This window comes from Fusarium solani (genome assembly GCF_023522795.1).
Source record: "Fusarium solani strain SB1 chromosome Unknown bctg00000002, whole genome shotgun sequence".
NCBI classification, from domain to species: Eukaryota; Fungi; Ascomycota; class Sordariomycetes; order Hypocreales; family Nectriaceae; genus Fusarium; species Fusarium solani.
This window is the reverse complement of record NW_027072155.1, coordinates 2,038,958-2,053,226: the sequence shown is the minus strand read 5'-3', so window position 1 is coordinate 2,053,226 and position 14,269 is coordinate 2,038,958. Positions and strand designations below refer to the sequence as shown.

The 14,269-nt window shown below is 55.0% G+C and overlaps 6 protein-coding genes across 6 annotated transcripts; 3 read left to right on the top strand and 3 right to left on the bottom strand.

Annotated features, from left to right (window-relative positions):
• Positions 1-710: 710 nt before the first annotated feature.
• Positions 711-2,671, top strand: MRS44_004607 (uncharacterized protein; the record flags this gene model as incomplete). The annotated part of the gene is made up of 2 exons (XM_046268854.2): positions 711-2,341; positions 2,392-2,671. The coding sequence occupies 2 exons, from the start codon at positions 711-713 to the stop codon at positions 2,669-2,671; spliced, it is 1,911 nt and encodes a 636-aa protein (XP_046136258.1).
• A 530-nt stretch (positions 2,672-3,201) lies between these two features.
• Positions 3,202-3,995, bottom strand: MRS44_004606 (uncharacterized protein; the record flags this gene model as incomplete). The annotated part of the gene is made up of 2 exons (XM_046280918.1): positions 3,202-3,741; positions 3,798-3,995. The coding sequence occupies 2 exons, from the start codon at positions 3,993-3,995 to the stop codon at positions 3,202-3,204; spliced, it is 738 nt and encodes a 245-aa protein (XP_046136259.1).
• A 356-nt stretch (positions 3,996-4,351) lies between these two features.
• On the top strand, positions 4,352-6,186 carry MRS44_004605 (uncharacterized protein; the record flags this gene model as incomplete). The annotated part of the gene is made up of 3 exons (XM_046268856.2): positions 4,352-4,490; positions 4,565-4,691; positions 4,749-6,186. The coding sequence occupies 3 exons, from the start codon at positions 4,352-4,354 to the stop codon at positions 6,184-6,186; spliced, it is 1,704 nt and encodes a 567-aa protein (XP_046136260.1).
• Positions 6,187-6,545: 359 nt separating this feature from the next.
• Positions 6,546-7,960, bottom strand: MRS44_004604 (uncharacterized protein; the record flags this gene model as incomplete). Its single annotated transcript, XM_046268855.2, has 4 exons — positions 6,546-7,144; positions 7,202-7,790; positions 7,843-7,866; positions 7,922-7,960. 4 exons carry the CDS (start codon positions 7,958-7,960, stop codon positions 6,546-6,548), a joined length of 1,251 nt encoding a protein of 416 aa, XP_046136261.1.
• Positions 7,961-8,384: 424 nt separating this feature from the next.
• Positions 8,385-8,775, bottom strand: MRS44_004603 (uncharacterized protein; the record flags this gene model as incomplete). Its single annotated transcript, XM_065622267.1, has 3 exons — positions 8,385-8,457; positions 8,518-8,610; positions 8,654-8,775. 3 exons carry the CDS (start codon positions 8,773-8,775, stop codon positions 8,385-8,387), a joined length of 288 nt encoding a protein of 95 aa, XP_065478339.1.
• Positions 8,776-10,573: 1,798 nt separating this feature from the next.
• On the top strand, positions 10,574-14,172 carry MRS44_004602 (uncharacterized protein; the record flags this gene model as incomplete). The annotated part of the gene is made up of 2 exons (XM_046275602.2): positions 10,574-13,264; positions 13,822-14,172. 2 exons carry the CDS (start codon positions 10,574-10,576, stop codon positions 14,170-14,172), a joined length of 3,042 nt encoding a protein of 1,013 aa, XP_046136263.2.
• Between the last annotated feature and the right edge of the window lie 97 nt (positions 14,173-14,269).

Below are 14,269 nucleotides of genomic sequence, written 5' to 3'. Positions count from 1 at the left end.
GACCCGACCTAACGGGGTTTTCGGGTGCCCGCCGTCCAGGAAGCAGGACCCACCTATCCAACGCGTCCAATCACAACGCGTCTTTGTCCAGCAGCTCGGCCCCGTCTCTGCAGTGTTTGGGAGGCTGAGAAAGGGCCCTGAAGAGAGACCGGTTGGTTGGAAGGCGCGATAAAAAAAGCTGGGCATTGGAGAAGGTGCGGCGCTGCTGTGCGGTGCGGTGCGGTGCGGTGCTCCTGCTTCGCTGCATCGGCGCTTGCCCTGCTGACGACCGACCGCCCCCGGATTTTACTTGGTCGTGCCATGCTTCGTAGGCCTCTCACCTCATGCATCTCTTCCTTTCTCCCCATGATGCCATGAGTCTCTAAACTTATATCCCCCTTTCCCCCTGTCTTGCTTCCTTTCCCATCCCCAAACCCTTCGGGAAAGCACGAGCCTCTCGCCAGAGGACGGGCCCCATTTCTCTTCTCCTCTGTCGCCGAACATAGAGAGCGGCGGCGGCCTCCCAAGCCCCCCCAAACCACCTAACAGCGCCTGCCGCCCCGCCCGTCAATCCAATCCAATCCAGCACACGAGTACCGAGAGCTATCAGCATTCGACTTTCTCAACCACAAACACCAGCTTCCGCAAGCTCTTGCCTGCTGTTGCTGGGCCCCGATCCGATCTCCGCATTCGCCACGCGCGCGCCCTCGACCTCGGCGGGTTTCGATTCGATGGAAGCTTTGCCAGGTCCAAGTTGGAGGAAGCGCCATGTGATGGATCATCTTGTTGCGAGGGGAGCCTTGGCTAAGCGCGGCCTCAGCAAAGGAGGCATTGCCGGTGTCGTCGTCGGTGTCGTCGTAGGCGTTTTTCTTGTCGCCCTCTGCCTCTATCCCTTTGTCATTCGACGCATCCGACGACGGAGAAAGCAACTCGCTTCTGGTATTTGCGACCCTGAGACGGCTGAGGTTCCAACCTCGGGCGGCACCGCTGTCGACGACCAACGTCATGTATCCTCGCAGGACTCGTTTAAGCCCTCAAGGGAGCTCACCCGCGGTGGACTGGAAGATGGCTCGGTCAAGGACCTGCCCTGGGGTCCTCATGATGGTCTAACACAACCCAACGGACAAGCTCAAACTCAAACTCATCCAGGCTACGCGCCTCGGCTCGACACCAACATAGCTCCTTCCTTCGGCCCCAGCGACGTCCAGGTTGCCAACGACTCAATACCCCGATCAACCCCATTCGACACTTACGATGGAGAGTACATGCCCCAATCCATTGGCGATGCCCATAATGGCGTCCTCAGCGGAACAAACGCCGACTACTACAGCCCATCGATACCATCAGAAGCATTCGGCATGTTCACGGAGCCTGAGCCTATCGCTCAACCCCAGCGAACTCTATCACGAAGTAGCTCTTTACGGCACAACTTGAAGCTCATGTTTAGTCGCAAGAGCACTCGAGATCAGTCCATGAGTTCGCCAACATCGCTTTCACTCGCCGAGGTTCCTGAGAACGCGCCCAATATGCCTCGATCTACTCACGATGCTCCTTTGCAACGAATCACAACTGCAGGTGATCCCACTGAATCTCCGACCGAAATAACACCCCCAGCCGGCGAGTCGTTGCCAGCGCCCTCTGGCCAGGCTCTTGGCTCCCCGATTGTTCTGCCGTCTACCCTGCCCAAGGGGGCTGTGCAAACTCCCCCAGACTCCCCGCCGACCACCTTCAAGTTCAATGCGTCTCAATCCCCGCCTACTAATCCCGCTCCTGGTACTGTGAACCCTATGGATATTATGCCAGCCTCGACCGAAAGCGAGGTATGGCATCGAACAGACTACCAGATGTACATGGCTCAATCATCACCGAACCCCGGCCCTTTGCCAGAAGCGTCGCCTACGCCAGAAGGTCCATCGCATCGAGAAGAGCCCACAGACTCGCCCTCTCCGTTGACGCTGCCTCCTAACAATCCTCAACCCCTCCCGATCATCCAGTCGCCTACACCCACGCAGAACGAGTCGGTACTTAAGCAGGAGCCTATCGAGGTGCAAGATGTGCAGATGGATGAGATTCCCTCACACTCTCATCTAAGTCCTATGCCTGACCTCAATTCCCGACACGCCAGTTATCCCTCTGATGCCTCTACTCCTCAACCGGGACCCGCCTCTACCAATGCCTCGACCTTAAACACTCCTGCTACGCAGCTTGATACACCATCCCCCAACTCGGTGGCCAATTCATCCGACTACCAACACAGTGTCTCACCGAGGAACGGCGCGACCAACTTGTCCCCCAGGAACGGTGCCTATGCGTGCGATGAGCCTGGATGCCACCAGGTGTTTGACCAGCCGCATAAGCTCAAGTAAGTGTATTGCGCTCCATAGTGGCGACGAGCCAACTAACCTTTATCAGGCACCATCAGCGATATCACACAAGGGATCACAAATGTCCTTACCCTAACTGTCCCAAGGGATTTGGAACCAAGACTCATCTTCAGCGACACATCAATGATCGCCACGAAAAGAAGAAGAAGTTCCATTGCTCTGTACCGGGCTGCGACTACTCGAAGCAAGGCGGCAAGGGGTTCCCTCGTAAAGACAATTGGAAACGACATATGACCAAGATTCACAACGTGGCGCCCATCAACCTACCAGAGCCCGAAGAGGTCGACTATGAGATGAGTGGCGTGTAGGACAGGCCTTTTGACCCGTTTCCGCCCGCCAACAGCGCTGAGAGTGAATTACTGCGTCCTTGGGGACAGTGGTATTGAAGAATTGGAGATGTTTTCGAGGATTAATTTTACCTGGCTCACAGGAACAAAACTTGTTCAAAAAGAACGAACGTGGACGGCTGGCGTTGGATTGCTATTAGAACTTTGCATGGTTAGGGCATTGAGCGAGAACGGATAGGAGGTTATCCGGATATCAAGCCTTGTCCTGGGCCACCACTTACTTGACTTTATTGTTTTCTTAGAGCGACTTGATTCTTACTCTCGTTACAACACAGCGTCTATGGGTATCGGAGGCTACCGGTCCACCGAAAAAGAAGCGTCAGACCGACGTGTAGGACAAGGGCGTTTGGGCAAGGGAAGAAAGGACCGTCTGTCTAATAGAAGACGGACCAGGAGTATTCGTTCTCGGGTATCTATTTTGGTACAGCCTTGTACAACTGAGGAATTGATAAGAACAGCCAAACTGGCAACAAGTTTCCCCATATGCGTGTCTAGCTCAACTCCTTGATGATCTTCCTGACAAGCTTCTTTTGATCTTCCACATCTAACCTCTTCTCGTCCGTCTCTTGTACTGCTCTGCCCACTGCGATAACCGTCTTTGTGCTTTCACTGTCGACCCAAAACTTGCCATTCCGTCCTGTTGCTGTCTCAAACTGTAACCCTGCAGCGCCCAACTCCTCCAGGACCGCGATGCGGCCTTCTTGCACGCTCTTTGGCATCATAAGACGCCGAGCCATTCCGGGTGACACGTTAAAGAGCATACCACCGGTCAGAGGTCCTAGCCCGTCGGCCTTGCCCGTTGAAGATGACACACACTCGATTTCTGGGTCCATATGGCGGTTGGCGAGAGCGACGCGCGCGTAGACGAGAGCACCAGGGACGAGCTGGGGACGGGTCTTTTTTGTGGCGCCCTCGAAGGAGAGCTGCGGGAGGAGAGCGGGAGCGGTGTAGTCGGAGAGGGTTACGTAGAAGATCTCTGCGGCGCTGCGCTGGACGGTTCCGATGACGAGTTCACCGACACGGGGGGAGTACTGAAGACGATTAGCTCGGATGTCTTGCGTCTTTTGAACGTAGAAGTAGTTCTTACCCTTCCTCGAGCATTCTCTACACGAATTGCATTCTTCTGTCGGTCTGTGACGAGCTGGCCGGCGATTGTAGGAACGATGTCGTTGGGCGGAACATGGCGCAAGCCGGGGCCAAGACGGAGAGGCTTCTTGGGATGTGAGGGGATGTGAGACGGATCAATGTTGTCGCCTGGCAGCACGAATACAACTTCAGAGGCCATTTTGGGCGTATCCTGCTGTGGGAAGCTCGTTGTTGAAGTGATAGTCAAAGGAGAGGTCTCAATGCGACAGCCTCAGACAGCCTCGCAACGGTAGAAAACATGAGGACGGATTCGTGGTGGGGCACTGATAACGATAAGAGCGGTACGTACTCGGCTGCCACCAGAAAAATGTGGGCGATTAGCGATTAGCGGGCAGTTTTTTTCCCTGAGGGAAAAGAAACCCCACTACCACCACCATCGCCAACCAAAACTTCACTCACAACAACCCTCAAAGTCGACGACGAGCAAAAAAAAAGACGACCCGGTCTTTTTTACGCCTTCCTCTTCTTTCGACGATATCTCCTCGAGCCGACCACATGAGTGACAACGCGGGTGCCAAGCCGGGCCCTGAGCCTAGCGACCGAGTCGCCATCGGTATTACCTTTGGCAACTCCAACAGTTCTATTGCCTTTACTGTTGACGACAAGGCTGAGGTTATTGCCAACGAGGACGGCGGTATGTCTTGGAGCCTGCTTAATTGCATTCTATATTGTGCGCTTGAGACTAGTAGCTAACTGTTCTTTGAACAGACCGACAGATTCCTACCGTCCTCTCCTACGTTGATGGCGACGAGTACTATGGTGGCCAGGCCAAGAACTTCCTCGTCCGCAACCCCGACAACACCATCGCCAACTTCCGAGACTTCCTTGGTCAAGAGTACGCCTTTACCATTGTATCGAGCCTGTAGAAGCCGTACTAACTCGAAGCGCCCAGGTTCAAGGCCATCGACCCTACCCACTCCCACGCTTCTGCCCACCCCCAGGATGCTGCCGGCTCTGTCGTTTTCACTGTCAAGGACAAGGACAACGAGGAGACTTCCACCGTCTCCATCTCTGAGGCCGCTACCCGATACCTGCGACGCCTCGTCGGCTCTGCCTCCGACTACCTGGGCAAGAAGGTCACCTCTGCCGTCATCACCGTTCCCACCAACTTCTCTGAGAAGCAGCGAGAGGCCCTGATCCAGGCCGCCAACAATGCCGGCATCGAGGTCCTCCAGCTCATCTCTGACCCCGTCGCCGCCGTCCTGGCCTACGATGCTCGCCCCGAGGCTACCGTCGAGGACAAGATCATTGTCGTTGCCGACCTTGGTGGAACCCGCTCTGATGTTGCCGTTGTCGCCTCGCGCGGCGGCATGTACACCATCCTGGCCACTGCCCACGACTACGATTACGCCGGTGTCCACCTGGACCAGGCTCTCATGGACCACTTCGCCAAGGAGTTCCAGAAGAAGCACAACGTCGACCCCCGAGAGAACGCCCGCAGTCTCGCCAAGCTCCGACTCGAGTCTGAGGCTACCAAGCGAGCCCTGAGCCTGGGCAGCAACGCTCAGTTCAGCGTGGAGAGTCTGGCGGACGGCTACGACTTCTCTGTCACCATCAACAGGATACGATACGAGATGGTTGGCCGCAAGGTGTTTGAGGGCTTCAACCGCCTCATCGAGGGTGTTGTCAAGAAGGCTGGCCTCGACGTCCTCGATATCGACGAGGTCATCCTGTCTGGTGGCACTTCTCACACTCCCCGTATCGCCAACAACCTCCGCGGCATCTTCCCCGAGACCACCAACATCCTGGCCCCCGCTACCTCCGCCACCGCTATCAACCCCTCCGAGCTCCAGGCTCGCGGTGCTGCTCTCCAGGCCTCGCTCATCCAGGAGTACGAGGCTGCCGACATTGAGCAGTCCACTCACCCCGCCGTTACCACCGTCAAGCACATCTCCAACGCCATTGGTGTCATCACCGTCGGTGCCGATGGTGAGGACGTCTTCACCCCTATCATGCCCGCCGAGACTGCTGCCCCTGCTCGACGCGTCGTCCGCATCCCCGCTCCCAAGGAGGGTGGTGATGTGATCATCAAGGTCGTTGAGGGTGGCACCCACATCAAGGTGACCAAGCCTGAGCCCAAGACCAAGGCCGAGGAGGATGGCGAGAAGGACTCTGACGACGACTCCGACTTTGACTCGGATGAGGAGGAGGAGAAGCGCGAGAAGGTGTGGAAGATCGGCAACCTCCTCGCTGAGGCCGCCCTCAAGGGCGTCAAGGCCGACGGCAAGGTCGAGGTCACGATTAACGTCCTGGCCGACCTCGGCGTCACCGTGACCATCCGCGAGGTTGGCGGCAAGGGCGGTGTGCGAGGAAACATCCAGGGCCTGTAAACAGGGGAACGGCTTTGATCAGCAAAATAGTCCAACATCAACACATGCGCCATGATTCCTTTGTTTTCACGAATGGGTATATAACTAGAGAGAGGATGGATGGAATGGACGTCTTTTAACACGACAAAAAGCACGGGTTTTATTGGTAGAATCTAGATGACACAGATAGAGGGAGTTCCGTTGAATTGGGAACGCCAGGGATGAATGAAACGATTCAAGATTTCAAAAAAGTCATGATTTCAATCAATGCTGTACTCCTCTGTTGAAACCCTTTGTTGATAATGGTATAGTTCAAATTATGTTCTCCAACGCAATATGTATCCCAGTGCCCATCCATCCAAACTCCCAATACCCGTCGTCTACATGACTTGCGGGTCGCCCGGCATCCTCCAGGCGACGAGGTCATTTCGAACGTCATCCTCCCTCACCTCACGGGTCCCCTTAAATCCCACTTCGCGGAGGACATCGCTGCTGAGCGACATGGTGGAGGCCATGCTAGCGAGGCTGCGAGAGTGGTCGAGCTCATGGATGCGCACCCCCTTGCGCCGGTTGGCGGGCGTCACGGTGACAGTCGAGAAGCTCCTATCACTCGAGTTGCTGGACGAACGCCGATGGGAGGAGCCGACAGGACCGTGATTAGGCTGAGCGTGTGTTGGTGAGGAGGCCGTGGTGGGAGATGTGCCGTGATGATGTACGTTGAGGTGAGTTACACGACGGGCATCACGAGGACGAAGAGTATCGCGGTGGTCCAAATCGTCGTCATAATCATCATCACCATCTGTGTCTGGTGAGGCGTTTTGGGGTTTGGTCTTCCAGCCATTACCGCCGCTGAATATGTCCTCGATGACTTCCTCAGCCGACAGCTCCGAAGGCTGACGGCACCATGAGGCGGCGAGGACGCTGCGGTAGAGATCATGGAGCTCTGCGGTATCTCGTGACTTTGAGATGCTGGGGACAGCTATGAGGGCATGTTAGTCAGTCAAGTCGGAGGCACGAGATCAAGGGGTAAACATACGTCCGGCGTCGTCCTCTACTGACTCGCCCATGATGCCGCCGATACCGCCAAACACGGGGGCCGTCTTGAGAGGAGGAGCAACGTAGCTGCGCTCGCCATCGACTTGGACCATAAGAATGCCGATCTTCAAGGTACTGTTGACTTTGCTGTCCTGCATGAGATACCTCCTCACGATGCCATCTTCGACAACATCTGAATCGCGGCGGGGACGCCCTGTCGCGCTCCTAGTTGGGCTGACACCAATACTGCCGCTGCGCATGCGACCAGGCGACGCGACATCCTTGCCAAAAGCTTCACTCTCCTCGACGTACTCGCTGAGGTTGAGGCGGACGACGCCAAGGGTCATCTTTTCGGAGATGCCAAACTCCTGGATCACCTCGAACTCGATGGGACACTCGGCGAGGTTGTTGTTACGGTCTATGGAGATGCGGATAGAGGGCACGAGAGTGACGAAGCTGTAGTCGACCCTGTGGTTGGCGATGGGGCACTTTGCGGTGCGGCCGCGGTGCTCGGCGTTCATGGAGTGGGCGAGGTTCCATTTGATGAAGGACTGGCCCGAGACGAGAGGGACATTGTTGAGGTCGTAGATCTGAATAGGTGAGTCAGGATTCCTCGCTCAGCCGCTATGGATGAGGATGTACCTTGAGATGAAGCTCAAATTTAGGCTGGTGAGTGTCAGCATGAGTTCATTCTTGAGGGTGGAGACGAGACGTCACTCACCTTTCGAGCCTTGCCAACTTGAGGTTTGAGAAAGTCCATGTTAGCAAGCAATGTCTCTCATTTCATCTTGTATCCAAGAGATTTCTCCAAGTCGGAGTAAGCCAGGCTCACTTAAGCTAAAGACGGCTTCCAACTGATAGCACCATGCACAGTTTGTCGCATCTCAGCAGAAATGAGGTTGACAAACGCGACCAGCCAGCCCCCCACAGAGGCTCGAAAAGACAAACAGAGAAAAAGAGAGGGTAGCGTCATGATAAACGCGGAGAGGGAGGGTCCTTACTTAAAGAGGACATCCTTCCTTGCTGGCGCGGCCGCTCTGGGTTTGGCAGACGACGACGATGCCAACTCTAGTGGCTGCCGGAGCTCGCCCGAGCTGTGCGGTGCCCTATCGCCGCTATCTGATGGGCCGCTGACGACGGCGGTTTATTTCACGTGGGATGGAGTTAAGATGGGATCTAGGTATTTAGCCGAGGGGACGTTGTAACTTATTGGAGTGGGCGATGCGACGGTGCGGCGCGAGTGGGTGAGAGGATGAACTGAAGGTGCATGAGGTTATCGTCACATGTAATTCCATCACGATGACAGACAGCACCTACCTGCAACGGGCTTGCTTTAGGGGGAAGGACCCCCTGCGAACTGCAGCGCCACAGGTGAAGAGAAGGCCCTTGCCAGCGGAAGCCACAGGGGGGCTGAGGTTGTATCTTAGCGGCTGAGCTCCACTGGAAAACCTACCTAACCTCTCCCTTGGACTCAAGCCATATGCGGGTCATCTTCTCGATCTGATCCTGTGATCCGCCACCGGTTCGCTCTGTTTCATCCATGACCGGGGGGTCAGAAGGATTGGGGAAAAACATGGTTGCTGGTATGCTTGCTTGACCTTGGCAGAAGCAATGAAGCTCAAAGACAAGAGATACCCGGCGCTCGAGACAGGAGTCTCACTCAGCCTGGTGAATCAGCCGAGACCGTGGTGAGCTGAATAACGGACGTTTAGAATCACAGCCTGATCAACAAGATCAACCGCTACAATGTTCAAGTAAAGATCAAGAGATTTCCTCTTTTCTCGCATGATCTGACCTCGTTTAAACAATCCCCTGCCATTGTAGATACTCGAGCAATCCCAGCAAAAGACGTCACAGTCACAGCAAAAAAGAGACCGTTTCCTCTCCCCACGGGGGAAGAGAAAACTCGACCCGCACTCGGGGCTGATGTTTTCTCAGACAACACTTCCCGATTCGTCTGCCGCGTCCTTGCCAACCGTTGCATGTTGCATCGCTTGGTCTCGAATGGCGCTCCGGGCAGAAGCAATTTGAGGCCCCGGGGAGGGGAGTGTGATGTGCCCTCTTTTTCCCCGGCGACCTCGAAAGCCCGTCTCACCGCGCAGCCCATGCCTGGGCATATCTGCACTTTCGGGGGCGGCTGCTGCTGCTTGCTGCGAGGAGGTAGAAGTGGAAGGGGGAGGAAACAAAAGGTGGAATGAGCAAAGATTTATCAGGCGAGAAAGAAGAACGATCGTCATCCATTGAAGCTTTGTTTGTTGTTGAGAGTGATATTATTTGACAATGTGCGATTACTTCTATGTAGGTCAAACCTCGATACTCTCGACTACACGTTCTCGCTTATCGTATACTGACAACTCTCCCAGGTCGAGTTTCGATGCAGACACCATGCCTGGGTCGTTCGAAAGTGGTGTCGAAACTATGAGAGGAACGAGAGGCCTTGCACGCCCAACGTTGTAGATCCGCCCGAGTTCTGGTACGCTCTCCACCACATCTGCATTTTTACATCTTCGACCGCGTCGAGCCTGCATATTGACGTCGTTCTAGGGGCCACAGGCTATGCTCCAAGTGTCAACCTCCAGGGCAGCTCGCTGAGACTGTGAGGAGGCACTACAGCGTTGCAGACTGAGGCAGAAGGAGAAGTTCAAGGCCTCACGAGTCTAGATGTAGCAACGCATCATCAGACTCATCAGACGCGTTTCTTCGGTATTGGGCGTTTGGTATAGTCGGTAGGGACACTTGGGTAAAGGATAGGGCGCGGGTGAATAGTCAGGTCGGGGAAGTCCGGGATATTGGAAACGGATAGGAGTTATGGCAACCTTATTAGAGGTATAGAGAGCAATTTCATCACGGAAAGGGAGCGTTAGGGGTTTGGTATAGGTACAGATATAGCACTCAATACGAATGATTCGATTCCACTCGCAGGGATCATCATAGTCTTGTTATTCAAGTAGTTGCGGCTGCCGCGTTGTTTGCACATCTCGTTGCCCAGCTTCTTGGCAGTGCATATCCCATTCCATGAGTTGTGGGACACTGTTTCTCCTTATGGCCTGTCAATGAAGGCATCGTTGAGCGGACAACTGATTGGACCCCTTCACCACAGCGATTTCAAGGAAAGGCTGAGGACACTATTTTCAATACCCAATGACGGATAAAACTCCGAGACAAGAAGAATCTACTTGACGTTTCTCTTCTGGGCAAAAATGTTGTGAGTTGTGAGTCGATTCGTGGTGGGTTGGAGGGGCATGAAGCGCATCCTCCATAGTGCTTATCGATAAAGCTTTATTTTCTGTTCTGCATCATTTCGCGTCCTCTCCTACCAACACTTCACATCTCTTCCAACCCTTTATACACGACACGACCCGATAGTTTCGCGATGGCTCCTGGCTCTGCCACCGCAGGCTCATCTGGGCAAGGCGCCAAGAAGCGAAAGGCCGACGCCCCAGCGCCCAATGCCCGCAGCGACAACTTTGCCCAGAAGCGCTCCAAGGTTCACATCGCACGCAACATTCCCGCCCAGCCCGCCGACGCCGCCCTCAAGGATGGAGAACTCGACCTCCAGGCCTTTGTGGCCGCCCACGAGTTCGAGATCCGGTCTCTTGAGCAGAGCATGGCCACATCCAAGGCTGTGGGCAGCAGCCGCGCCTTTCAGAAGGTTCCTCGAGGTTTGCGCCGTCGCACGGCGAGTCACAACCCAAAGCGAGTTCCGCGCAGGTTGAGATCGCGCGCGCAAAAGGAGATGAACGAGGATAATACGCCAAAGGTAGAAGCTAGGAGGAGGAAACCTAGGACAACTCGGGGACGGATACGAGCAGAGACGGCGCGACGATTAGGAATATTAGCAGCAAGAAAACGACGGGCTGCGTTAGAAAAGGCCAAGGAGAATGGGCAAGACGAAAACCCCGGAAGTGAATTGGCTGTGGTAGGAAGAGCGCCGAGACCCAAGATTCGAAGAAACGAGCTCAATGAGCCCCCAAAACCTATGGCCAAGTTTCGAAAACGACAACTAAACAAGACTTGGCTACCCACACATGCATGGCACGCCAAGAGAGCGCGCATGACAGACCCTCTAAATCCCCTCTGGCGGTTCGCTATACCGTTGACACCAAACGAAAAGATATGCCGACCAACTCATCGAGCGCAGGGTGACAGGGGCGCCGTGGTATGGGAGATGAGTTACATGAGTACTATTGGATTATACGGAAACTCTGTTGGAATAGAAAGGGTCCTCAAGCGAGTTGGAGTTGTCCAAGATTCATGTTGGAACGAGAAGGGCAGGAAATGGAGACTGGGAACCCGATCGTGGACGGGCATTTTGAGTCGAAAGACCAACACAGGACGACAAGTCATCGGTCCATGCACAATTCTCTGGAACCCCGAGTCGTCAACACAGACTGAGGTCCAAGAACCTCAAAAGAAACAGAGACAAGTGTTTCTTCGCATTCATCCCTCGGCTTTTCTCGAACTCTTCAATGAACTGCTGCAACTGATCAAACAGGAGAACCCCCGACTCTACATCGAGGATCTTCGATTTGAGATTGGCAGCATTGACCTCACTGGTCCTGGCTCAACTGAGGCCCTGCTCTCCGTGCTAACACCTTATCCTTCGAAAGACAAGGCAAAGGATCAGCATGCGGAGCTCTTCCGAGGTCTCGCTGGACTTAGCAACGCAGCAACACTGCCTGCTGGTTCTGTCCTCAGCTTCCCAGTCCAAGACCCTCGTCTTAGGTATCCTCCCAGGCGGCTGGAGGTCCCTGATGATGCAGACGCGCAGCTACAACTTCTTGAAAAGATTGCGGCTTGGCCAGCAGAAGAGAACCTAGTGCCGTATGCCATCTTTGACCGAGACGCCCGCCATCGCGCGTCGCAGCTCCCCTCACAGAAAAATGTTGATCGACGAAAGACGAAAAAGGCCCCTGGATCTCTGTTGAAGCCAACAGCAGACGATCCTCCCATTCCTGTCACACTCCTGGCGTCACGCACTGGCACAAGTACTCAAACCCATGGCACATGGACTCTCCTTGCCCCCTGGAAGTGCATACAGCCGATCTGGTACAGTCTGGTGCATTACCCCCTCTCGTCAGGGGGCAACCCACGGTTCGCTGGGATGGACGAGATTCGCCAGGTCGCTTTCGAACGCGGCCAGCCTTGGTTCCCGGGAGACTTTCCCGGGACAGCAGCTGGCGCTGAGTGGGAGCTTGAGGAGCGGAGGAAGCGAAAGGCTGCTTGGGAGAGGCGGCCAAAGAGCAAGAGGGTGGCGTGGGAGTCGTTGGATCTGGGTGGAGGGAGGAAGGGCGAGATTGGAGATGGCTTTGCCAGCAACTTTGAGTTGTTGTTCAAGTCGACCAAGGCACGGCGCTCCTCGAATAATCAAAACGAAGACCCCATGGACATTGACCAAGACGAGTCGACGCAAAAGTCAACGCAACAGAAGTCATCGGGCCTTCATGGGCTGCAGCAGATCTCCAAGGACTCGTTCAAGCAGCTCCTTGAGATCCCTCAACCTACCACGATACCAGCAAATGCACTCGTCACCGTCCGAATCACTCTACTCTCCCGCGGCATTGTCACACCCTGCGCTCGCATCTACCGTCTCCCTCCTCCTCCAACAATCATCCCACCCTCATCTGAAGCCGAGGTCCCGGCTACCATTCCCCCGGAGTCCTCGTCACATTCTTCTCTCCCGTGCGATATCCGTTCCCAATGGCTCGCCCGCGTTCCGTCCTCTACGACACCCAAGAGCAAGGCCTCCAAGTCGTCAAAGCCTCGTGATTTGGACTCGTTGAAGCGTGTCCTTGCGCGCGAACTCATCTCCAAACCAACGCCTTATTCTTCCGAACCAGCAAACCAATCCGACATGAACGGCCACCCGCTTGTTCCCAATGCAGAGGATCTCATTGGTTTTGTTACCACTGGGTCATTCAGTCTCAGTGAGGGTCACGGCATGGCAATTGGATCCATCGCCGCTGAGAAGGTGCTAGACGGGATAGAGCAGGATCCCAAAGAAGGGCGGCTGTGTATAGTCCGCAACGCAGGCGAGAGTGTCGGCTGGATTGCGAAATGGGAGGTAATTTGATCCCAGGGTCATCCTACAGCTTATATCCTCGAGAGCTATGGCGGTGTAAGAGACATTCCATGTGCAATACCAAGGCGTGAGGGCGATCTGCGGGTGCCCGCACTTCACGCCCTTCGATGTCATGATAGTGACGCGACAATTTATCGACGCAGACAGACGGCGGTTGGCTGAGAAATAGAAATAGAGCAAAGGCGTCGTTGACATGGGCATCCACAACGCGTCTATATAAATGCAGAGGAGGGGTTCCTCTTCTCACATGAACAAAACTCTAACCTCCATCATCATATCATCACTCTCGCTCGTGCAATATTGACGTATTGGACATATACTCGGCCTCTGGATATACATTTTTTTTGCGTGGACTACTCAGAGATGGCTTCAGAGGAATATCCTACGACTGTATCGGGTGGATGTCTCTGCGGTTCTGTCCGATACACCTTGACATTCCCAGACATCCACGACTGGAAGAGAAGCGCACGTCTCTCCCTCTCTCCAAAGCTCATAAACTAACAGTCCCCTCCTAGGGCTCGACATGCCAGTGTTCCCAGTGCCGCAAAAACGGCGGCTCCCTCATCGCCTACTTCCACCAACTACCAGCCTCCAGCGTTGCATTCACCTCGCAGACGACGCTCTCGCGGTACCACGCCACCGAGGGTTGCGCGCGGGGGTTCTGCACCGCCTGCGGGAGCTGGCTCTTCTGGCGCCGCGAGGACGCGGATACCATCAGCATGTCTGTCGGCACGCTCGACAAGGAGGTACTGAAGCGCTGGGGGAAGCTGCTGGCGCACGCCGAGGTGCATCTCTGGTGCGAGGATGAGATTGAGGGTGCCACGGATCATCTTCAAGGGGAGAAGTGGAAGCAAGATAATGAAGGTGCAGGAGCTGAGAGGATTGATTGAGTAATGGTTTTTTCAAAAGACATGTTATATTCTCGTGTCTAGATAGCTGTGGCAGAGTGGTGGACAAACAGTATAGTCCTGGCGCTGGTGGTATCAA